Raw genomic sequence first — 23,015 nt, 5'->3', positions numbered from 1 at the left:
CTAACATACTAAAAACATTTGAATGAGAAACATTACTTACATAACTGCAATTTGTCAGTGGAAAGCTAGCTAGCAGTAATCTTCTTCTTCTTCTGCGTTCGTGGGCTGAAACTCCCACGTACACTCGTGTTTTTGCACGAGTGGAATTTTACGTGTATGACCGTTTTTACCCCGCCAATAAGGCAGCCATACGCCGCTTTCTGAGGAAGCATGCTGGGTATTTTCGTGTTTCTATAACCCACCGAACTCTGACATGGATTACAGGATCTTATGCCTGCTCTCCTCTTTCTTAGCCGGGCGAGAGCAGTCTGTCTGCGTTAATTCAACCGTATCCAGCAAAAGACCTGTGTTATACGGGGTTCCCCAGGGTTCTGTCCTTGGACCACTACTCTTTTCCCTGTATATTAATGATCTTCCTCTTAGTATTAATGATGACTGCGAACTCTTTGCTGACGATACGACCCTACACACTACTGATAAAAAATTAGACAATTTAGTTTATTCATCGTTGCAGAACAGTGTAGATGATCTCATTCATTGGACGGAGTATAACCACATGAGTCTTCACCCTAAAAAGACCAAATACATGTTAATAACAACAAGACATTAAAGAGACAAAACATACGAAATAATCCTCATTCCATATTAATTGGTAACGACGCAATAGAGGAGGTAGGAGATCATAAAGTTTTGGGAGTAAATATCGATAATAATTTGTCTTGGGCCCATCATGTTCGGTCGGTATGTAAAACAATGTCGAGAAAAATATATCAGTTAAATAGAATTAAACACTTTCTAGATCAGCACTCAAGGTTATTATACTTTAACGCATATATACAAACCAAACCATCACAGATTATTGTTCAACCATCTGGGACTCTGCCAGTGCTAATATTTTAAACCCATTGTATAGTTTACATAGGCGAGCGCTGAAACTAATTTTACTGAAACAATCCAGTCTTGTATTTGATGATTATAAGAAACTTCAGATTCTCCCACTAAAAGAAAGATTTAAATTAAATGAAGGCGTGCTCCTTCACAAAATACTTTCCGGCCGTGCACCACGAACTTTCGTTGCAAACTTTAAGTCAAACCAAACCGAAAGTTTAACGTCCCAATTCCAAGGATAGATCTCTTCAAATCAAGCATAGCCTATTCTGGTAGCGTCCTGTGGAATTCTCTCCCGGAATTTGTGAGAGTCCCAATGAGTCTCAATACTTTCAAAAAACACCTTTCACTGTATTTAATGTTAAATTACGAAAGATCACAGTGATGGAAGACTTCGTTTGGTTATATTTTCATTTGTCCAAAGCATCAGTGTTCATTATATCCACACAAAAACACTCAAAGCTTTAATAACACATTTACTCATGCATGTGTATTCAGCGTTGTTTTCACTACGTTACATATACGACGCTTTATATTTGTGTATAATATGTAATGTGTAAATATTCATATGTTGTTGTTTTTCTCTACCTTTTTTTTCTACGTTAATATCCGTGTAAATATGTGATTAGATTAGTCCCCTCTCTGGGCGAGGGCTGGTTGAAAAAAAGCTCGTTGTATTGCTTATGCCACAACCCTCGAAAAATAAAATTTGATTTGATTTGATTTGATTTGATCTCTCTTTCTCTTTCCTCTCTCTCTCTCTCTGTCACCGGCACGGTTGGCCTAGTGGTAAGGCGTCCGCCCCGTGATCGGGAGGTCGTGGGTTCGAACTTGGACCTAAAGACAAAGACAAATTACAGTTTGAAAAGTGCTGTCGGAATCTGTTTTGAAGTTCATGCTGTTCATCTATAAAATGTGTTGGATTATCTAAGGACTTATGGACCTAAAGACAAAGACAAATTATAGTTTGAAAATGTGTTTAATTTTTGAAGGACTTGGACCTAAAGACGAAGTCGGTGGTCGAGGATCTGGATGTGGTCCTGGCAGCCCTGCCATGGCACATTCAGCGATGGAAGACTGAACAGATGTATCGCAGTGTGTACAGAAAATCAGAAGGCATGGAAGATATGCGTTATGTGGAGAACTTGTGAGTATTAGTTGTAGTTTCTTCTTCTTTTTCTGCGTTCATGGGCTGAAATTCCCACGTACACTCATGTTTTTTGCACGAGTGGGGGTTTACATGTATGACCGTTTTTACCCCGCCATTTAGGCAGCCATACGCCGCTTTCGGAGGATGCATGCTTGGTATTTTCGTGTTTCTATAACCCACCGAACTCTGACATGGATTACAGGATCTTTTCCGTGCGCACTTGGTCTTGTGCTTGCGTGTACACACGAAGGGGGATAAGCCACTAGCAGGTCTGCACATAAGTTGACCTGGGAGATCGGAAGTTGTAGTTTACTAAAACATCAGCATTGCCAGTAAGGAAGAGAGAATGACCAAAAGAAAGACTTGGGAGGGAAGGAATTAAAATAAAAATAAATAAATAATGGATAAATGGGTGGAGGTAAGTGTTTAACCACTGGTACCAAAAATTATATGATGTCTGACAGCTGTGATGAAGTATGTGTGTGTGTGTATGCTTGCGTAAGTGCAAGCGTAAATGCATGTTTTCTGTGACTTGTTATCATGAACTTCTTGAAATGTACCTGAATCAGCTTGAACGGGACACGTCTTTTTATCAGCTGGTATCAATTGTGTGCAGGTGTGAACAGGTGTGTTTCTGCGTCAACAACCTGTTGAAATGTGCCGTCAGCCCTGAGCTCCAGGCCATGGATTCCATGAGGGAGAAATCTATGATGATGTCCAACATCCCCACCCCTGCCATCAGCAGCCGCTTTAACAACGCACTCAAAGACATCCTTCGCAGAATCGTTGAAATGTACGTACAGAAGAAGACCGGCACGGTGGCCTAGTGGTAAGGCGTCCTCCCCATGATCGGGAGGTTGTGGGTTCGAACCCCGGCCGGGTCATACCTAAGACTTTAAAATTGGCAATCTCGTGGCTGCTCCGCCTGGCGTCTGGCATTATGGGGTTAGTGCTAGGACTGGTTGGTCCGGTGTCAGAATAATGTGACTGGGTGAGACATGAAGCCTGTGCTGCAACTTCTGTCTTGTGTGTGGCGCACGTTATATGTCAAAGCAGCACCGCCCTGATATGGCCCTTCGTGGTCGGCTGGGCGTTAAGCAAACAAACAAACAAACAAACGTACTGAAGAATACCCCCTTTTAAGACCTACGGAAATCTGAAAAAAATTGGCCTAAAAAGGCTTAGTCTTAAAATGGAGGTTAATTTACAGATGTTATGAATAAGAATTCTCAAAAGGCTTACCGTACTTTCCGGGTGACAAGGCGCTTCGTTATCTAAGACGCACCCCCTTCTTTTTAAAAAAAATTGTAATCCAGTCACCCATTGGACGCAGGGGGCCATAGGGCGCACCAAAATGACCCAGTTTTTGCCATGAGAGGTGGTTCCCCTGTCATATCTGAGAGAGGAAACACTTCCTGCATCGGGGTCAGTGACCGGTCAGTGACCGACTTTAACTGAGTGAAAATATGTGTGCTCTGTGTGTGCGGCCAGATCAAAGGCATTGTGATAGCTGGGTGGCCTTGTTAAAAGACATGACCTTCTTCCCAGGGGTCAATGACCCAGTTTTTGCCATGAGAGGTGGTTCCCCTGTCATATCTTAGAGAGGAAACACTTCCTGCATCGGGGTCAGTGACCGGTCAGTGACCGAGTTTAACAGAGTGGAAATCTGTGAGTGCGGCCAGATCAAAGGCAGGGCAGTACCTAGTAGCTGAAACATGCATTATCACAAGTTGTTTGACTGGTACTCAAGCGGTCTCTTTGATTTTTTTCGTATTTCATACACGGATTAGGCGCTTCGTTATACAAGACGCAGGGGTCGAACTCGAGGAAAAAAGTCGCGCCTTATGACCCGGAAAGTACGGTAATCTTAAAATGGAGGTTACTTTACAGATGTTATGAATAAGAATTTTCAAAAGACTTAGTCTTAAAATGGAGGTTAATTTACAGATGTTATGAATAAGAATTCTCAAAAGACTTAGTCTTAAAATGGAGGTTAATTTTCAGATGTTATGAATAAGAATTCTCAAAAGGCTTAGTCCGTGAAGTCTGAAATCTGAGAGGGAGGGGGTCTTATATACCTGCGATGAAAGGACACCCTTGGGACCAGCTTAAAGTGTCCCTGCAGTGCAGGTGGCCTGTCATGACAGGTACATTTTGTTCAAAGTGATAGTCAAAGGGACAGAAAGGTGGGGGGGGGGGGGGGGCTGACATTGCAGGTATACTGCTGCAGTGATAGTAGTGTCGACTGCAGTTACAATTATCAACATTGTCGTCGTCGTTATCATTATCCTCAGTTTTTGTCCACAGTCCACATCATCATCATCCACAGTCAGTGTGACATATCTTTGCTGTCGTCTTGCTCATCGTTCAGTCTTTGTTGTTTTTGTCATGATGATGATGATGATGATGATGATGATGACAAAAACAACATCATCATCATCCTTAAACAGGGAGGGAAATACGTGAAAGCACAAATGACACACACAATATAAGTAACACAACCTCATAGGCCAAGCAAGTTATCTGCATACTTAGGCAGCATGGATCACAGAGATCAGTAGGTGATCGTCTAATTGAAGCTGTCCATTGTCATCAAAGCAAAGATCATATTGAGTCAGGGAGCAGTTCACCTGATTTTTTTCAAATTGTTTTTTTTATAGTGAGATTCTGAGTCAGTTTTAAAAATTGATTAAATTACATATTCTGGCCGTATAAAATTTCATCTCACACGGCATCATTGCAGAGCGCCTAGAACTACCCACGGAATATGCGCGATATAAGCCTCCTATTGATTGATTGATTGATATTCTTACCCCAATTCTCATAAATGCATTGACTTCAATCTCACATGCTAGATGTCGAAAAACTACTCAAATTACCTGCCCTTGCAAGGGTGGTAACCAAGCTAAAAACAGACGCCATAGCCGTTGCTATTCCCTGTCCCACCTGGTTACCCATAACCCACCGCGCACCACGTGAGTGCCGGCATCCGGAATAATCATTCGAGACTTTCGACGACACACTTCAGACATGCGGAATTCGTCTGCTCACTTGGCTTTCCCTAGCCCTTGTCTTTGTGACTTTATGGGCTTGGGGGGGCCTTTACCTGTTCGCCTTTCTTTTGGTGAGACCTGCCCTTTTTATTGAATTGAATTGTTGTTTGTTAGCTGCTTGTTTACAGCCGCTTCAGAAATGTACTTTTCTGGTGGACTACGATTTCGCCCAGTTTTAAGATGGCCGATAGCAAGCAGTAACTTATGGCTAGGCAGGAAGTGAATAAGGCTGTTAGCCCTTTTTAGAAACCTCTGTGCGGGTCGTCGACCCTTCGAGTAGTACTGCTTTTGTTGTAGCTTTTCGTGCGGATAAGGTTTCGTTTTTTCTTCCCAGCCCTCCTCTCCTCTTAAGGAGAACCAGTCAGTGTCTTCCACTTTCGGGGGACTTAACGATGAAATATGTGTTTATTTCTCAGCTGTTTCAGGCACGATCGGCCCGCCCACTGTGGCGGTGTACTCCTTGGCAGCTTCACATCGTGGTCTGGTGCAAATGGCCAGTTCGGTTCAGCCCTTTTTTGCTTCTGGTGGCTCTGGGTTGTTCGCGAGCACCCTCTCCTTTCGGGAGGAGGGCCCGCTTCCTACCTGCCTCTGACCACTCTGATTCCCTCTAGTATTTCTCAGTGTGTTGGGGGATGGGGGGGGGAGGGGTGTTCCTGCTTCACACCGTGGTCTGGTGCAAATGGCCAGTTTGGTTCAACCCTTTCTGCCTCTGGTAGTACTGGGTTGTTCACGAGCACTCTCTCCGTTGGGAGAGGGGGCCTGCTCCCCGCCTGTCTCTGCCCGCTCTCCTTGCTTTTAGCACAGCTGAGTTGGGCATGCAGCCCCCTTACCGTTTTGAAGGGGGAGTGGGGGGGCACGGTAAGTCACAGCCTGGGCTGGTTCCCACTCTGCCTCAATGGGGGCAGGGGGCTGTGTCAGTGGCCCACCCTTTCCCGCCCGCTGGGCAGGATCGGGTGGGGGCTGTGACGGCGTCCCACCCTTTCCCGCCCTCTGGGCGGGATCGGGTGGGCGCTGTTGGACTGTCTTCTCAGTCTATGCCTCTATTGTCCTTGCCCGGCAACCGCCCCCCCCCTCGGGGTGGGTGGGCGGTGGGACTACTGGACGCCAGCAGGTGGACGGGTGGGTGTCGTCCGTTTACGGTTGTGTCTCTCATCCCGTCTCTTCCCCCTCCAGGGGTTTACTGCTGTGACGAGCCACCCCCCTCCCCATCTGGGGCGCGGCGTGGCTCAACCCAGTCATCACAGCGGGGGTGCCACGTACGGCCTTTCCAGGCTACGTTACATACTCCTCCTCTGCCCCATTTGGGGCAGGAGGCTGTGTTAGCTGCCCGCACTGGTCAGACCGGTTTTGGCGGCTGGGGCCAGTCTCTCGCACAGCGGTTGGGGAACAATGAGCTCGGCTCTCCTTTGTTCTCGGCAGGGTATCTCGCACAGCGGTCGGGGAACAATGAGCTTGGCTCTCCTTTGTTCTCGGCAGGGTATCTCGCACAGCGGTCGGGGAACAATGAGCTTGGCTCTCCTTTGTTCTCGGCAGGGTATCTCGCACAGCGGTCGGGGAACAATGAGCTTTGCTCTGCTTTGTTCTCGGCAGGGTGCTGTGCCGGCTGCCTACCCCTCTACCCTCTTGGGGTAGGTGAGCGGTGGCGGTGGCAGGCGGAGACAGAACATGCTCTTAACTCTCCAGTCTCCCTTTCTTTGTGTTCTGACACAATGGATTGTGGGGACTCGGACTACAGTATCTCCTTGCCAGTGGTCATTGTCCTCAGCCAGCATCCGTCACCCCCCCTCCTCGGGGTGGGTGAGCGGTGGGGCTACAGGACGTCAGCAGGTGGACGAGTGGGGGACGGCCGTTTACGGTTGCGTTTTTCATTCAGTCTTTCCCCCCTCCAGGGGTTACTGCTGTGACGAACCACCCCCCTCCCCACTCGTGGCGCGGCGTGGCTCAAACCAGGCAGACTGGTTCTCAGCACTGGGATGCTTCTCTCGCACAGCGGGTGGGGTACGGCTGGCCGGGCTTGGCTTTGTCTCGTACCCCCACTCTCCCTCCTTCTCGGCAGGGCGCAGTGCCAACTACCAACCCCTCTCTCCCCTCACGTCAGACCGGCACGGTTGGCCTAGTGGTAAGGCATTCGCCCCGTGATCGGGAGGTCGTGGGTTCGAACCCCGGCCGGGTCATACCTAAGACTTTAAAATTGGCAATCTAGTGGCTGCTCCGCCTGGCGTCTGGCATTATGGGGTTAGTGCTAGGACTGGTTGGTCCGGTGTCAGAATAATGTGACTGGGTGAGACATGAAGCCTGTGCTGCGACTTCTGTCTTGTGTGTGGCGCACGTTAAATGTCAAAGCAGCACCGCCCTGATATGGCCCTTCGTGGTCGGCTGGGCGTTAAGCAAACAAACAAACAAACAAACCCTCACATCAGGTGGGCGGTTTGGGTTGGCAGGCAGAGACTGATCACGCTTTTCACTCTCACTCTTGGCGGTGTTATCAGCAGGAGTTTTAGTACGCTGCCTCTCCCGTCTCCCCTCCTTTTGTGTTTTGACACAACGGCTGGTCGGGATTCGGACTCATCGGTTGAGGAGGGAGAGTGTGTAGCGCTGCCTCCTGCTTGTAGGCTTGCTATGCAAAAAGCGGTTGCTGGGGCAGCTTACCTTTTCCCGGATGGGGTGGCGGATTCAGAGCAGGGTGTCTCCCTTCCTCCCTCTTCCGCGGATGACTTTGTGTTTACACGGGCTTACTCACAATCGTTTCAATTTGCCGAGTCTCCGGTGATTGCCTACCACATGTCGCAGCTCTTGGCTTGACCCGCACCCCAGGGTAGTGGTCTTCAGCCTACACCTTTTCCGCTGCTTCATGCGCATGGTCCTGCTCCTCCTTCTGTTAGCCAGTGGCTGGCTTCTGGGTTTCAGGATGCTTCGTTCTCACTTTTAGTGTGGAAGAAGATAGGTTGGAATGCGACTTCTGTCTTGTGTGTGGCGCACGTTATATGTCAAAGCAGCACCGCCCTGATATGGCCCTTCGTGGTCGGCTGGGCGTTAAGCAAACAAACAAAAGGTTGGAATGTCAAGTCTCAGGATCTGATCCAGACATTTTCGTTGCCAAGGGCTAGTTTTTCCGCTCCGCCGGAACTAGTCTCCTGGCTTCACAAATAGACCACAGGGAACGTGCGGTTTCGTGATGTTATTCCTCCCTCTCCTCTCTGGAGGAGGTGGGACGGCATGGTCTAGTGTTATCTGCTTTTGCTGAGACTCTCCTCTGTGCTCTCATACGAGCCATCTTATCCTCCCTGGTTTAGGGAGGATGCCTCGGATAGGGCCGTAACCATGCTGCTGGCAGCTCTGGCTAGCGTCATCACCGAGCAGATGAGTTCGTCAGTGATGTTCCATGCCCACACTGTCTTCACCAGGTGTGATCTCCTTCTTTTCAAGGGGTTTGATTTCACTCCGGTTACAGGAAGCAAGGGTCAGGCTTTTTTCGGGTTTGTTAAAACCTACTCAGAAGCCTCAGTCTTGCCCTTCCTTCATGGACAAGTAGCAGCGCATTGATGCGCTCCCGGTCACAAAGTGGGTGTTTCGTTCAGTGTCTCCTCCCTCTCCGGAGGAGGTGGGACGGCATGGTCTAGAGGTATCAGCTTTGGCTGAGATTTTCCTCTGTGCTCTCACAGGAGCCTTCCTTATGCGTTCCTGCAGACAGGAAGTGGCTTCGTTTCTGGAGAGCTATTCGTCTCTGGACGACCTCGGGGACTGGTTGATCTTTTATCAGAGTCAATCAGCTTGCCAGCTGCACTTTCAGATGGTGTTGAACCAGACTTTTTGTCTGGCATTCTCAGTAAACCAGGCAAAATCTGAGCTGTCCCCATCCCAGGATTTTTACCCGGGCATGCCATTGAGTCACTGTCTCTTGGAAGGTTCGTCCTTCACAGGAGAGAATAGAGAGGCTTTAGGCTCTTATCACTGCCAGACTGGCACGAGAGCAGACCTCTGCGAGGTCCTTAGCCTTGATCCTCGGTCAGACGGAATCGATGGCTATGCTGGCCCTCTAGTCTTTCCTCAAGTCTCTTTGGGACTCGGCCTCACAGGTCTGGGACAAGAGGGTCCTCCTCCAGGGTGGGTTCCTCCACGCGAGTAGGTGGCTGGAATCCAATTGGATCGCTCAGGGCGTTTTCCCTAGCTTTGTTCCCCCCCCCCAGACTTAGACCGCTTCATGGATGCGTCTCTGTCTGGATGGGAGCCTACTTTGGCAATTACAGTCTTGAGGCTGTGGATGTAGACTCAACTCCTTGGGCATCTCAATTGCCTGGAGTTAGGAGCAGTAGCTCTCAGTCTACTAGCCTTTCTTTTTGGCTATATACAGGCATGTCCGGTTGCATACGGACAATACTTCTGTTGCTTCCTATGTGAACTAGCAGGGAGGAGCAAGTTCTCACTCCCTGTCAGACAGAGTTTACGGGATTCTGATTTGGTTTCTTTCACACTAAATCAATTTCTCAGGGGAATTTCTACCCCCCGCGGGTTAGGGGGAAGAATTTACCCGATGCTCCCCAGCATGTCGTAAGAGGCGACTAACGGATTCTGTTTCTCCTTTTACCCTTGTTAAGTGTTTCTTGTATAGAATATAGTCAATTTTTGTAAAGATTTTAGTCAAGCAGTATGTAAGAAATGTTAAGTCCTTTGTACTGGAAACTTGCATTCTCCCAATAAGGTAATATATTGTACTACGTTGCAAGCCCCTGGAGCAAATTTTTGATTAGTGCTTTTGTGAACAAGAAACAATTGACAAGTGGCTCTATCCCATCTCCCCCCTTTCCCCGTCGCGATATAACCTTCGTGGTTGAAAATGACGTTAAACACCAAATAAAGAAATAAAGAAAGGGGAATTTCTCCCCGGCCGGCTCTATAATCTGGCCGACTCTTTCAGCAGGACCTCTCAGGGCTTGCACACGGGTTGGGCCATCTGCATACAGGGCTGGAGGTTGTACTGTTTGTGTTACAGATCGGGGGTTTTGACTCTGGTCTTGATGCATGAAGCACATAGGTCCTCCACTTTCTCTGTGTATGCCCCTCATTGGCCTCCTTGGCCAATTGGCGTATAGAGCGGGGGTGCAACTCCTTAGCGCCCCTCTCTCAAGCCAGGTGGTTAATCACCTCTGTTTCTTTTTGGCTCTGGGCAGCTTGGCCTCTTCTTGGAGGTTCCGGCGTCTTGGCTATCTCAGCTACTTTGAAACAAATAGGCCTCCCTTCTGATGTTCATGGCGCTTTTGCGGGCATTATCAAAGGACCTTGTTTTTAGAGGTTTAGAGGCGTCCCCTTGTTTAACGCGTAGGACTTTGTTCTAATCTTACTCTGGGCCTCAGCCCCGAAGGGCAGTGAGGCACATGCATTGTTGGGGTTTACCGGAAGTTGTAGCCTTGGAGCTTATAGTTCCGTTTTTTCATGGTTTTTCCGCCAGATTTCCTTGAGTCAGAAACCTGGTCAATCTCCTCTGGTGTTTAATTTCCTCCTCTCGGGAGGATTCTTGCTCCGGGCGGTTTGGATTTTCTAACTGTCTGGTTAGAGTTTTTTTAAATCCTTTTTTGATTTGCGCTCAGTCAATTGGAACTAAGAGCCAAAAGCTCATGTTCTTATCTCTTTACACTATAAGTGAAAGAGGCTACTCTTTATTGACTCTCACGAGAGGTGTTGCTACTTTCATAGGACAGTCCTATGAGTGGTGGCTTAATTATTGAACACATGGGGGCGGGGGGCGTTTAGTCAGCTCTCTCTGTTCCTTTACAGGTGTACAGGAGTCCAGAGCCTGGGGTTCTTCTCTCGCTGGTGGTGTTCCTGTCGCCTATGCGAAGTTTTGCCAACAGCTCTTTGGAGGTCTGATGACGACGTGTTCATTAATTTTTTACCTCCTGGACATCTCCTGCTCTTAACTTGATGGGGCAATTTCCTTGCCCTCGTTAGTTTCTGCAGGACAGGTTCTCTCAGGGACATAAGTAAGTTCCCTCCGCCTTTAGGAGCAATCTGCATTTATGAGAATTGGGGTAAGAATATGTAATTTCATTTGATTAATATACTTATCCAATTCTCATAGTTAATACCCTCCCATCCATTCCCGCTACTTAATTTCCTAAGGGTTTTTGAGAAGTCTCGAATGATTATTCCGGATGCCGGCGCTCACGTGGTGCGCGGTGGGTTATGGGTAACCAGGTGGGACAGGGCATAGCAACGGCTATGGCGTCTGTTTTTAGCTTGCTTACCACCCTGCAAGGGCAGGTAATTTGAGTAGTTTTTTTACATCTAGCATGTGAGATTGAAGTCAATGCATTTATGAGAATTGGGTAAGTATATTAATCAAATGAAAATTTACTATTGAAATTTTCCATTAGCGTAGTTTCAATATGTACCGTTATTTGTGCTGCAGGTTTTTTATGGTGATCGATCAGCCAGAACTGACCATGATGATTGAAAAGGAGAAAGGCGTCAGAGACAAGGACGATACTAACAGCAGCAAGAAGTTCAGTACCACTGTGGGGTGAGTTGTTGGTGTTGGTGTTGGTGTTGTTGGTGGTGGTGTTGGTGTTGGTGGTCACGTGTTGGTGGTGTTGGTGGTGGTGTTGTTTGTGGTGTTGGTGTTGTTGGTGGTGTTGGTGGTGGTGGTGTTGTTGGTGGTGGTGGTGGTGTTGTTGTTGGTGTTGTTGTTGTTGTTACAAATGTATTTCTTAATTAAATAGGTGAATATGCATGTGTGTGTGTGTGTGTGTGTGAGAGAGAGAGAAAGCGAGAGTTAGTTTAATGCTGTTAGTATTGATTAGTACAGTACTTTACTTTCCCAAAATAAGTAACATACGCTACATGGTTTAGATGGGTTTTGTTTTGATTTTTACAGTACTCATGCATTTCTGAGTCACTTGAAAAACATTGCTATTCATTGAGATGCTCACAGCTGTGATATTATTGTCTCCTTGCACTGTTTTTGGAAGCATTCTTTTTGTGTGTGAGTTTCTTCGCTTTAAAGTTATGGCTTTAATGCTGTATCAGTAGCCAGTGATTCAAGCCAGTAGACATTTTTTGAACGAGTATATATTTATTTAGCCTTATAAATCTTATCACTCACGTAGACTGCTCTCAAATGTGTAACACCAGAAAGAGAAAAAAATCAACGCATGCAGTGAATGCTTGTAGAGGATTCAAAACCTGCAACTATTCGACAACAAAAATAAACTTGTAAGTTTGACTGTTAGTTGAATTCGTTTTCAGACTTTTCAGAGGTCAACTCGGGTGCATAAGATAACTCTTTAATGCGAAACCTGATCACTGTCCTTACAGAATACTGGGAGGAAAGGGATTTGGCGAGAGCCTCACCTTATCCGAGATGGACATCTATCTGGCCTTCAATCATGACCTTGCTGAGGGCCAAGAACAGAATAAGAAGCCTCGAGTCAGCTTCAGAATTCACCACGAGTCGAAAGCCAGCAAACGGGCCTCGAGAAGCCTGGACTCGAGAGAGGTCACCTACCAAAATACGTACGACAAACTGCGCGTGGAGTCCTTCAGTAGAAAAGAGACAAAGAGTGTGTACAAGCAGTTGTACCACGTTGTCTACGACGCTACAATCACCTTTCCTCAGCTAATGCAGGAAATCAAAGCACATGTAAGCAAGGCTCGTTGGTTACAATGTAACGGGCGCAGTGGCGTGGTGGTAAGATGTCGGCCTTTTAATCGGGAGGTCGTGAGTTCGAATCCCGGTCGCTGCCGCCTGGTGGGTTAAGAGTGGAGATTTTTCCGATCTCCCAGGTCAACTTATGTGCAGACCTGCTAGTGACTTAACCCCCTTCGTGTGTACACGCAAGCACAAGACCAAGTGCGCACGCAAAAGATCCTGTAATCCATGTTGGAGTTCGGTGGGTTATGGAAACACGAAAATACCCAGCATGCTTCCTCCGAAATGTATGGCTGCCTAAATGGCGGGGCAAAAACCGGTCATACACGTAAAAATCCACTCATGCAAAAACACGAGTGTACGAACACTTACATGCAAGTGTGTGTACACTTTTGCCTATTTCTTCTTCTTCTTCTGCGTTCATGGGCTGAAACTCCCTGTATACTCGTGTTTTTTTGCATGAGTGCATGGATTTGTTGGTGTATGACTGTTGTTACCCCGCCACTTAGGCAGCCATACGCTGCTTCCAGGGGCACCTTTGCTATATACCGGCACGGTTGGCCTAGTGGTAAGGCGTCCGCCCCGTGATCGGGAGGTCGTGGGTTCGAACCCCGGCCGGGTCATACCTAAGACTTTAAAATTGGCAATCTAGTGGCTGCTCCGCCTGGTGTCTGGCATTATGGGGTTAGTGCTAGGATTGGTTGGTCCGGTGTCAGAATAATGTGACTGGGTGAGACATGAAGCCTGTGCTGCGACTTCTGTCTTGTGTGTGGCGCACGTTATATGTCAAAGCAGCATCGCCCTGATATGGCCCTTCGTGGTCGGCTGGGCGTTAAGCAAACAAACAAACAAACAAACCTTTGCTATAATGCTTCCATTTGCATGAATTTGACATGCATGTAATCTGAATCAGAAAATAATGTAAAGAGAAAACATCATTGTTTCCATCATCTGTTTAGATGGTATATCTGGGCTGTATATGAATCATTAACATCAAATAATTTTTGGCTCTCAGAAAAGACGGATCAGTCAGTTCGAATGACAACATGAAGAGAAAATCTGATCATAATGAAGAGGGTGACTTAAAATGGATGACGCTCACAGATGACTGAGTGTCCCCTTTTTCTGTCTGCAGACCCTGTCTCTGCCGATCATTGTGCGAACAGGGGCAGTTCAGGCTTCGGAACATGTGGGCGCTCAGTTGTGGCACAGCTTCAGCTCTCCAAACATGGTAGGTATGGTCATGGTGGTAGACTCGAACATGATAGGCATGCACAGACCTGAGAACCTATACGATTTCGTCATGTTTTGTACGCATGATTGTCTAGAATACGATCAGTACGGTCAGTGGCAGAAGAAAAAAATACGAGAAAAATTCCTAGACTACTTTTCTTCACAAGCGCATCCTGAAGCCGATCCAGTATTTTGACACATGATTACAGTTTTTGTCAGTAAACATTGAAAGAAGCATTTGTTTTAAATGTTTTTTTGGTTAATTTTGTTAATGATGCGACGGACACGTGTAAAGCATGTTTGAATCAGTTGGATGTTCAAATTCCGTGTGGAATACGCTTGTAACCGAGTGCCGCAACGCCACAATCACCTTTGGAGGCGAAGTCCAATCAAACAGGATTGAGAATTTTAGAGCTTATTTCTAAGCCCTATAAATCTGTTATGCATTAGCAAAGGAATCCATGAATATACAGAGAGACAAAAGCCGCCAGACCCCATCACAAACAGAACTCTACAATCCACAGGTGTTGCTTATAGCTCGCAACTTCTAAGGCGAACAACTCTGCAGAGTCTGCTGTGAAGGGCGACGGTAGTCTCCCTGTCACACGCTCATTTTTCTGAAAATACACCAAGTTTGTTTGAGAATACTCAGTGCAAAACAGGGGTTCCCAGGTCTCTAAGATGCAGTTTTCAAAGGTTACAGTGTCAGGTTTCAAAAGATGCAAAACATATTTTCACAGGAACACAAGAACCTTAGCTGCCTAAATGATGACATGGGTGTCCATTACAAAATACATTCAGCAAATAAATTCTAATACTATGCAGGAAGCAACCTTGCAGGCTGTTAATGGGGAGATTCAGCCAGGCAAATTTAGTAGTAGTTGTGGGCTCACAACCTAATAATAATAATAAATTCCTTCGAGGTAGGAAAAACACCCCCGTTGGTCAAAGGGAAATAACCATTCTCACTGCACCCATTCTTACTGCCACCAACTTAGAAGGTTATTTCCCTTTGACCATGAATATGTCCCTCTATAAATCCTTGTAGAATCTTAATCCACCAATAACTCCCTAACCGTGTGTTTGACTGGTCCCAATTTTTGTAAGGACCGTCTCAGGAATGTATAGAACCTGTTCACCAAGTTTGGTGACGATCGGTCCGTTCATTCTTGAGATCTATATGCGAACACAAACACACACCCAAACAAACAAACACATCAAGGGAATCCTATACACACCCCTATACCGGGGGTGTAATAATGGACATTTGCTATAGCCATTACTAGGTTCAGCCACAGGGTAGGATTGAGTAATACAACACAGGCGTTGCGAGACTGGTGTTGACGGCCTTACTCTAAACCAGTGAGCCAACTCTTGTCTTGCCATACCTGAAGAAATACACAGGGCAGGTGTACGTGTGCTCAAAAGAAGTTTCACACATAAAAGCCTTGTCTCGAAAATACGGCAGTTGGCATTAAGATTTCATTGCAGTTTGCTAAATGAAGCAATCACAGACAGACATGCAGTGTCATATAACAGTTGGCATTAAGATTTCATTGTAGTTTGCTAAACGAAGCAATCACAGACAGACATGCAGTGTCATATAACAGTTGGCATTAAGATTTTATTGTAGTTTGCTAAACGAAGCAATCACAGACAAACATGCAGTGTCATATAACAGTTGGCATTAAGATTTTATTGTAGTTTGCTAAACGAAGCAATCACAGACAAACATGCAGTGTCATATAACAGTTGGCATTAAGATTTTATTGTAGTTTGCTAAACGAAGCAATCACTGACAGACATGCAGTGTCATATAACAGTTAAACCTGTTTGCCATCACAGCCCAAGGCACTGCATGAACAATATAGTTCCCCCCGCGGGTTAGGGGGAAGAATTTACCCGATGCTCCCCAGCATGTCGTAAGAGGCGACTAACGGATTCTGTTTCTCCTTTTACCCTTGTTAAGTGTTTCTTGAATAGAATATAGTCAATTTTTGTAAAGATTTTAGTCAAGCAGTATGTAAGAAATGTTAAGTCCTTTGTACTGGAAACTTGCATTCTCCCAGTAAGGTAATATATTGTACTACGTTGCAAGCCCATGGAGCAAATTTTTGATTAGTGCTTTTGTGAACAAGAAACAATTGACAAGTGGCTTTATCCCATCTCCCCCCTTTCCCCGTCGCGATATAACCTTCGTGGTTGAAAACGACGTTAAACACCAAATAAAGAAAGATTCAAGAACAATATAGTGGTCGCTGTAGACAGGTGAAAAAGTGAATTGCATGTCAGAAATCAAAAGGTTAAAAGAATAGGTACAGCTGTATATTTAAAGCTGTCTTTTGTTGACAGTATGACCTGAGGGCAGAGATGGCGACATCGATGAAAGTGGACGATGCCATTCAGATGATCAACGAGCGAGTTTTGTTCGCCAACGGCAGGGGACTGAGAGATTATGAGCGAGCATTCCTGCGAGAGAGACTGGGTATGTCCTTTTTCTGTCTCCGTTTCTTTTTGTTGTGTTTTCGAAAGGGACTCAACTCTTTCACAGCCATATCTCACAGCATTATGTCCCAACACTTTTTTTCTTCTTCTAGTATTTAACAAGTAAAAATTGGATATACTAGAGAAGGTTTGGTCTGCATGCAGGTCAACCATACCATTTCTTCCATTTTTCCTGCACTTGTTATAGCACTGCAAATGAACTGTGGCAATTTTGCAGTCAGTGAGCAAGAGGTTTTGTTTACTAATGGTCTCACCTTCTTTTGATTTTGACACCTCATTGTTTATTGATTCATGAATATTGAAGTTAACCCCTTCACTGCCGCAGTATAACAGCATTATCCGAACGGTCTATGGGAAAGAAATGTGTTTAGAACCCCTACAAGTACTTGGACAGTGGTTACCTCCCATTTAGTTTTCAGAAATGTCCTGAAATGTTGTTGACACAAATCCCACGTATGAGATACGGTTATGGGCGTAGGACAAACCGAAAATGACCGCGTATTACATACGGGGTGGGCAGTGAAGGGGTTAATGGCTCTGTTCCCTTGTTGATTTTTTTTTTATGAGTACAGATTTTATTTAAATACAAAGAAAACACACCGGTAACCAGGTTAGGTCCCACGTTTAAATCAATATTTCGGCATGTAACTGCCTTCTTCGGGATGGTATGGAAAGAATGGATTTCATTTTCAGTAATGGCTGCCAGTGGAAAGGGAGATAAGACATCCCCACAGGCCATGATCACTCTGGACACTTTCATCAAGGTATGAAGCCAGTGAATAACATAGTAAGACCCTGTAGTACAGTGCCGTCAATATAACACTTACCTCGATAGTACTATTCTTGCACATTATCTATTATAGGCCGAAAAAATTGGACAAAACGCTGAGTGAGTACAATTATCTCCCATAACCATGCGCCACCGTGGATCCCAAGCACTGTCCGAGTGCTTCCCCCTTACAGGAGCTAGGTGGCGCGTCCTCTTTCTTTTTTCGCGCGTGTCAGACGGCTGTGTTTCTGCTACGCTCCCGGATTTATTTTGGACTAAGAGGCTTCCTTTCTGTGTGGACTATCACCTGTTGGATTATTGTGTGTTTATTCCACTTCTGGCTTGAGGCTACGTTGTGTTTCCTTCAACTTGTGCCTCCGTTGTTGTGTGGCGGACTCGGCGTGCCTCCCGTCCTCCTTCGTGGTGACCGGTCGTCTGCGAACATAGTAAGACCCCGTAGTACAGTGCCTTTATTCCTATGTTAAGACCTCCTTAGATCTGAGAAAACCAGGCCTTTATAAAAACCTGAAGGGAGTCTTTGAATGAAAGTAAATTAACAGAGATTTAATAAACAGAAAATCTTAAAAACCTGGAGGGAGTTTTAGAATGGAGGTAATTAAATTAACAGAGATTATAAACAGAAAATCTTAAAAACCTGGAGGGAGTTTTAGAATGGAGGTAATTAAATTAACAGAGATTATGAACAGAAAATCTTAAAAACCTGGAGGGAGTCTTAGAATGGAGGTAATTAAATTAACAGAGATTATAAACAGAAAATCTTAAAAACCTGGAGGGATTCTTAAAATGGAGGTAAACTAACAGAGATTATGAACAGAAAATCTTAAAAACCTGGAGGGAGTTTTAGAATGGAGGTAATTAAATTAACAGAGATTATGAACAGAAAATCTTAAAAACCTGGAGGGAGTCTTAAAATGGAGGTAATTAAATTAACAGAGATTATGAACAGAAAATCTTAAAAAACCTGGAGGGAGTCTTAGAATGGAGGTAATTAAATTAACAGAGATTATGAACAGAAAATCTTAAAAACCTGGAGGGAGTCAATAGAATGGAGGTAATTAAATTAACAGAGATTATGAACAGAAAATCTTACAAACCTGGAGGGAGTTTTAGAATGGAGGTAATTAAATTAACAGAGATTATGAACAGAAAATCTTAAAAACCTGGAGGGAGTCAATAGAATGGAGGTCATTAAATTAACAGAGATTATGAACAGAAAATCTTAAAAACCTGGAGGGATTCTTAAAATGGAGGTAAACTAACAGAGATTATGAACAGAAAATCTTAAAAACCTGGAGGGAGTCTTAGAATGGAGGTAATTAAATTAACAGAGATTATAAACAGAAAATCTGAAAAACCTGGAGGGAGTTTTAGAATGGAGGTAATTGAATTAACAGAGATTATGAACAGAAAATCTTAAAAAACCTGGAGGGAGTCTTACAATGGAGGTAATTAAATTAACAGAGATTATGAACAGAAAATCTTAAAAATCTGGAGGGAGTCTTAGAATGGAGGTAATTAAATTAACAGAGATTATGAACAGAAAATCTTAAAAACCTGGAGGGAGTCGATAGAATGGAGGTAAATTAACAGAGATTATAAACAGAAAATCTTAAAAACCTGGAGGGAGTCTTAGAATGGAGGTAAATTAACAGAGATTATAAACAGAAAATCTGAAAAACCTGGAGGGAGTCAATAGAATGGAGGTAAATTAACAGAGATTATAAACAGAAAATCTTAAAAACCTGGAGGGAGTCAATAGAATGGAGGTAATTAAATTAACAGAGATTATAAACAGAAAATCTTAAAAACCTGGAGGAAGTCTTAGAATGGAGGTAATTAAATTAACAGAGATTATAAACAGAAAATCTTAAAAACCTGGAGGGAGTCAATAGAATGGAGGTAAATTAACAGAGATTATAAACAGAAAATCTTAAAAACCTGGAGGGAGTCAATAGAATGGAGGTAATTAAATTAACAGAGATTATAAACAGAAAATCTTAAAAACCTGGAGGGAGTCTTAGAATGGAGGTAATTAAATTAACAGAGATTATGAACAGAAAATCTTAAAACCCTGGAGGGAGTCTTAGAATGGAGGTAAATTAACAGAGATTATAAACAGAAAATCTGAAAAACCTGGAGGGAGTCAATAGAATGGAGGTAATTAAATTAACAGAGATTATAAACAGAAAATCTTAAAAACCTACACAGGTCTTTCTGTGTTAGCACTGTCAAGTTACCTCGAGTCTATTTTAAGACTCCCTCCTCTTTAAGACCTGGTTTTATCAGAGCTTTGGAGGTCTGAAAAAGACGTTTCCACTGACCATTCAGAGGAAAGCACAATGGCTTTCAATTTTATATCTAATCGCGGCTTCAGGTTTTATGTCTGAGTACCTGTCTTGATGAATTTTTTCTGCAGAATATTTCCGTAAGTATTCTGTCTAACTTACTCTGTATCACCATAGAAGCCGCACATTAGGTGCACAGAGAGCACCACGTACGGTTTGCAGCAGTGCATTAGCAAGGCCACAGAGGTACACTGAGCAATGTCGGTGACACTGGATATAGAAAAACATAAGGCCAAAAAAAAAAATAGGTCTGTTTACGGTAACCCGACCGACCCTAGTTTTTTCGCGCGACCCTAGACTTTTTTTTGGCATTTGGGGAAAAAAAAAAAAAAAATCTTGTTTTTTTGGCAAAATAACGTAAAAATATGGTTTTTTGGAAAAAAAAAAAAAAAAAAAAAAAAAAAAAATCCTGACCTACCGACCCTATTTTTTTGGCCTATGTTACCGTAAACAGACCTATTTTTTTTTTTGGCCTAACAGAATAGATATAAATCGGTCTAGCCTGCACACCAGCAGATGTTTGCCTTCAATGATTGTGGTATGGGTACATGATGCATGCACAGCCTGGCTGTTACCTCCTGAGTAATTTTCTTCTGCTGGTATGACCAAGTCATCAAGACAAGATTTGTTCTCAACATTTCTGTTCAGTTTATCAGAAGAGTATGCTGAAGAAGTAAAAGAATTTTTAGGTAATACCATTATGCCTCAACTTTGTTTTTTCGCATTTGACATTAAATATTTCACTTTGCGATAGAGGGTAAAAAAAATTGGAAATCCATAGCATCACCATTATAATCATCCTCATCTCATTAATCATCCAAAAATTATAAATTGTCCTTGCTCTTGTGGCCCTTCATGCCCTCAGCTCTCATGGTGACCTTGGTCTCAGTGTTCCTGTTCCATCCTTCCCTGAAAAATACTTCTGCTGTCAGTCTTCAACGTGTGACGTTCTGGGGGGTCGACGGAGGGACGTGGTGGCTGTCTGCTCTCTGGAGGGGACCCTCACTCAGTCTGGCTCCGCGACTTAGCAGTCAATGTCGTTAGTAGGGGGCATAGTAGGTAGTGGGCTGCGTCCGTTAGCTCGGGACAGACCCACTACTGAACACCGTCGAAGTGACTCAGCAGAAGTGCAGTGTCAACTTCCGAGGGTATCCTACCGCAACGACCCGACATCCCTCCCTGGAGCGTCTGTAAAATCGGCAAGTCTGGCAGCGGAACGAAATTCGGATGTGGATGGAGCAGTGAGTGCAGGGACGGGGCGGCGTGAGAGCACACCGGGACAAGGAACAGGTGTAAGGGTAAAAAAAAAAATTAAAAATAAAAAAAAATAAAAATAAAAAAGAGTCATCTTGGTTTGTTTAGTGGGCGTTGTTTCTCGTTAAGTCTTTTGGAGTATTTCCTCCACTGAAAGCCAGTGTTTCCTCTTCCAAAAATGTCCTTAGCCTGCTGTTTCTCTTACTAGTTTATAATGCCCAGAATGCATAGATTAGGTTTTAATTTAAAGAATAAAAATGTCCGGGGGCTATACCCTTGGACCCCCTAGAGGGGCACCTCTGCTTTGCTTCGCCACCTCATTGGTTGCACACACAAAACTTAATTCCTACTTTTTTTTTATCTTGTACCATTTTAAGTGCTGCAAATTTCAAAATGTCCACTGACTTATGTTGTAGGACAAAGTGACGCTACCTAGACAGGGCTCTCCTAACGAAAAAGACACGATGAGTTTCTCCCTGTGGCGCTGGCTTCATTCCGTCGTCAACCTCCTGCATGACACGCTCAAGGACCTTTGGAGTGACGGGTGTGTATCTCTCATGGATTAACTGTGTTAATGTATGCATGTGCACAGAAACACACACATATTCATACGTGAGTGTACCTTCAATTTAAAGATGCGTGTGTACCTCATAACACACACACACACATAAATGCATGACCAATTAAATGACCAATTGCCCCCCCCCCCCACCCTCTTCTCCCTACACACACACACATTGACACGCACACCAAACACTCACACACACACAAACACACTCACACTGCACTCACACACACATTATATGAAACATACACCCAATGCCATTGTACATGATGTACATGCACTGAAATCCTTTGCAAGGCATTTTGCTAACACGTGCACATGCACCCACCCACACACACACACACACACACCGTGAGTGACACATGCCTGCACTCTCACACACACACACACACACACACACACACACACACACACACACAGAGTTAAAACACAGCAGTATTAAATCAATACATTCACCTACTTTTTATATTTAGTCAAGTTTTGACTAAATATTTTAACATCGAGGGGGAATCGAAACGAGGGTCGTGGTGTATGTGCGTATGTGTGTGCGTGCGTGCGTGCGTGCGTGTGTGTGTGTGTGTGTGTAGAGCGATTCAGACTAAACTACTGGACCGATCTTTATGAAATTTGACATGAGAGTTCCTGGGTATGAAATCCCCGAACGTTTTTTTCTTTTTTTTGATAAATGTCTTTGATGACGTCATATCCGGCTTTTCGTGAAAGTTGAGGCGGCACTGTCACGCCCTCATTTTTCAACCAAATTGGTTGAAATTTTGGTCAAGTACTCTTCAACGAAGCCCGGGGTTCGGTATTGCATTTCAGCTTGGTGGCTTAAAAATTAATTAATGACTTTGGTCATTAAAAATCTGAAAATTGTAAAAAAAAATAAAAATTTATAAAACGATCCAAATTTACGTTCATCTTATTCTCCATCATTTGCTGATTCCAAAAACATATAAATATGTTATATTCGGATTAAAAACAAGCTCTGAAAATTAAATATATAAAAATTATTATCAAATTTTTTTTTTCGAAATCAATTTAAAAACACTTTCATCTTATTCCTTGTCGGTTCCTGATTCCAAAAATATATAGATATGATATGTTTGGATTAAAAACACGCTCAGAAAGTTAAAACAAAGAGAGGTACAGAAAAGCGTGCTATCCTTCTCAGCGCAACGAATAGGCCTACCCCGCTCTTCTTGTCAATTCCACGTGTTCTGTGAGTTTGACAGCTACTTGACTAAATATTGTATTTTCGCCTTACGCGACTTGTTTTTTCTGTACAGGCATATCTATGGGTTTGCAAGCCGTGAACAGTGCAGGGCTGCTTTGGAAGATGACCCCAATGTCCAAGACGGAACCTTCCTGCTGCGTTTCTCAGAGAGTTCCCTTTCTGGGAATCATATGATGTCCAAAGGCGCTCTGGCAGTTGTGGTGAAAAAGGATGGTAGGAATATCATTGATACAATTTGGACTCCTTTTTGACTGGAGCATTGGTCTAGTGGATTAGACATTGGCCTCCCAATCGGAAGGTTGTGGGTTCGAATCCTGGTGCGCATGTAGGGTTAAGGGTGGACATTTTTT

General features: G+C 44.3%; 1 protein-coding gene across 1 annotated transcript in view; it reads left to right on the top strand.

Annotated features, from left to right (window-relative positions):
* Window positions 1-23,015, top strand: part of LOC138948639 (signal transducer and activator of transcription 3-like) — a 53,581-nt gene that overhangs the window by 17,170 nt on the left and 13,396 nt on the right. Inside the window, exons 8-16 of the mRNA XM_070320209.1 lie at window positions 1,881-2,035; window positions 2,655-2,831; window positions 11,498-11,608; window positions 12,403-12,727; window positions 13,872-13,967; window positions 16,322-16,454; window positions 17,168-17,238; window positions 21,280-21,407; window positions 22,718-22,878. Of these exons, the coding sequence (XP_070176310.1) occupies window positions 1,881-2,035; window positions 2,655-2,831; window positions 11,498-11,608; window positions 12,403-12,727; window positions 13,872-13,967; window positions 16,322-16,454; window positions 17,168-17,238; window positions 21,280-21,407; window positions 22,718-22,878 (1,357 nt within the window). The remainder of the gene's footprint in view (window positions 1-1,880; window positions 2,036-2,654; window positions 2,832-11,497; window positions 11,609-12,402; window positions 12,728-13,871; window positions 13,968-16,321; window positions 16,455-17,167; window positions 17,239-21,279; window positions 21,408-22,717; window positions 22,879-23,015) is intronic.

The sequence above is a fragment of the Littorina saxatilis genome, linkage group LG15 (genome assembly GCF_037325665.1).
Source record: "Littorina saxatilis isolate snail1 linkage group LG15, US_GU_Lsax_2.0, whole genome shotgun sequence".
NCBI classification, from domain to species: Eukaryota; Metazoa; Mollusca; class Gastropoda; order Littorinimorpha; family Littorinidae; genus Littorina; species Littorina saxatilis.
Note: the sequence above shows the minus strand (reverse complement) of the source record. Positions and strands in the feature narration are given on the sequence as shown.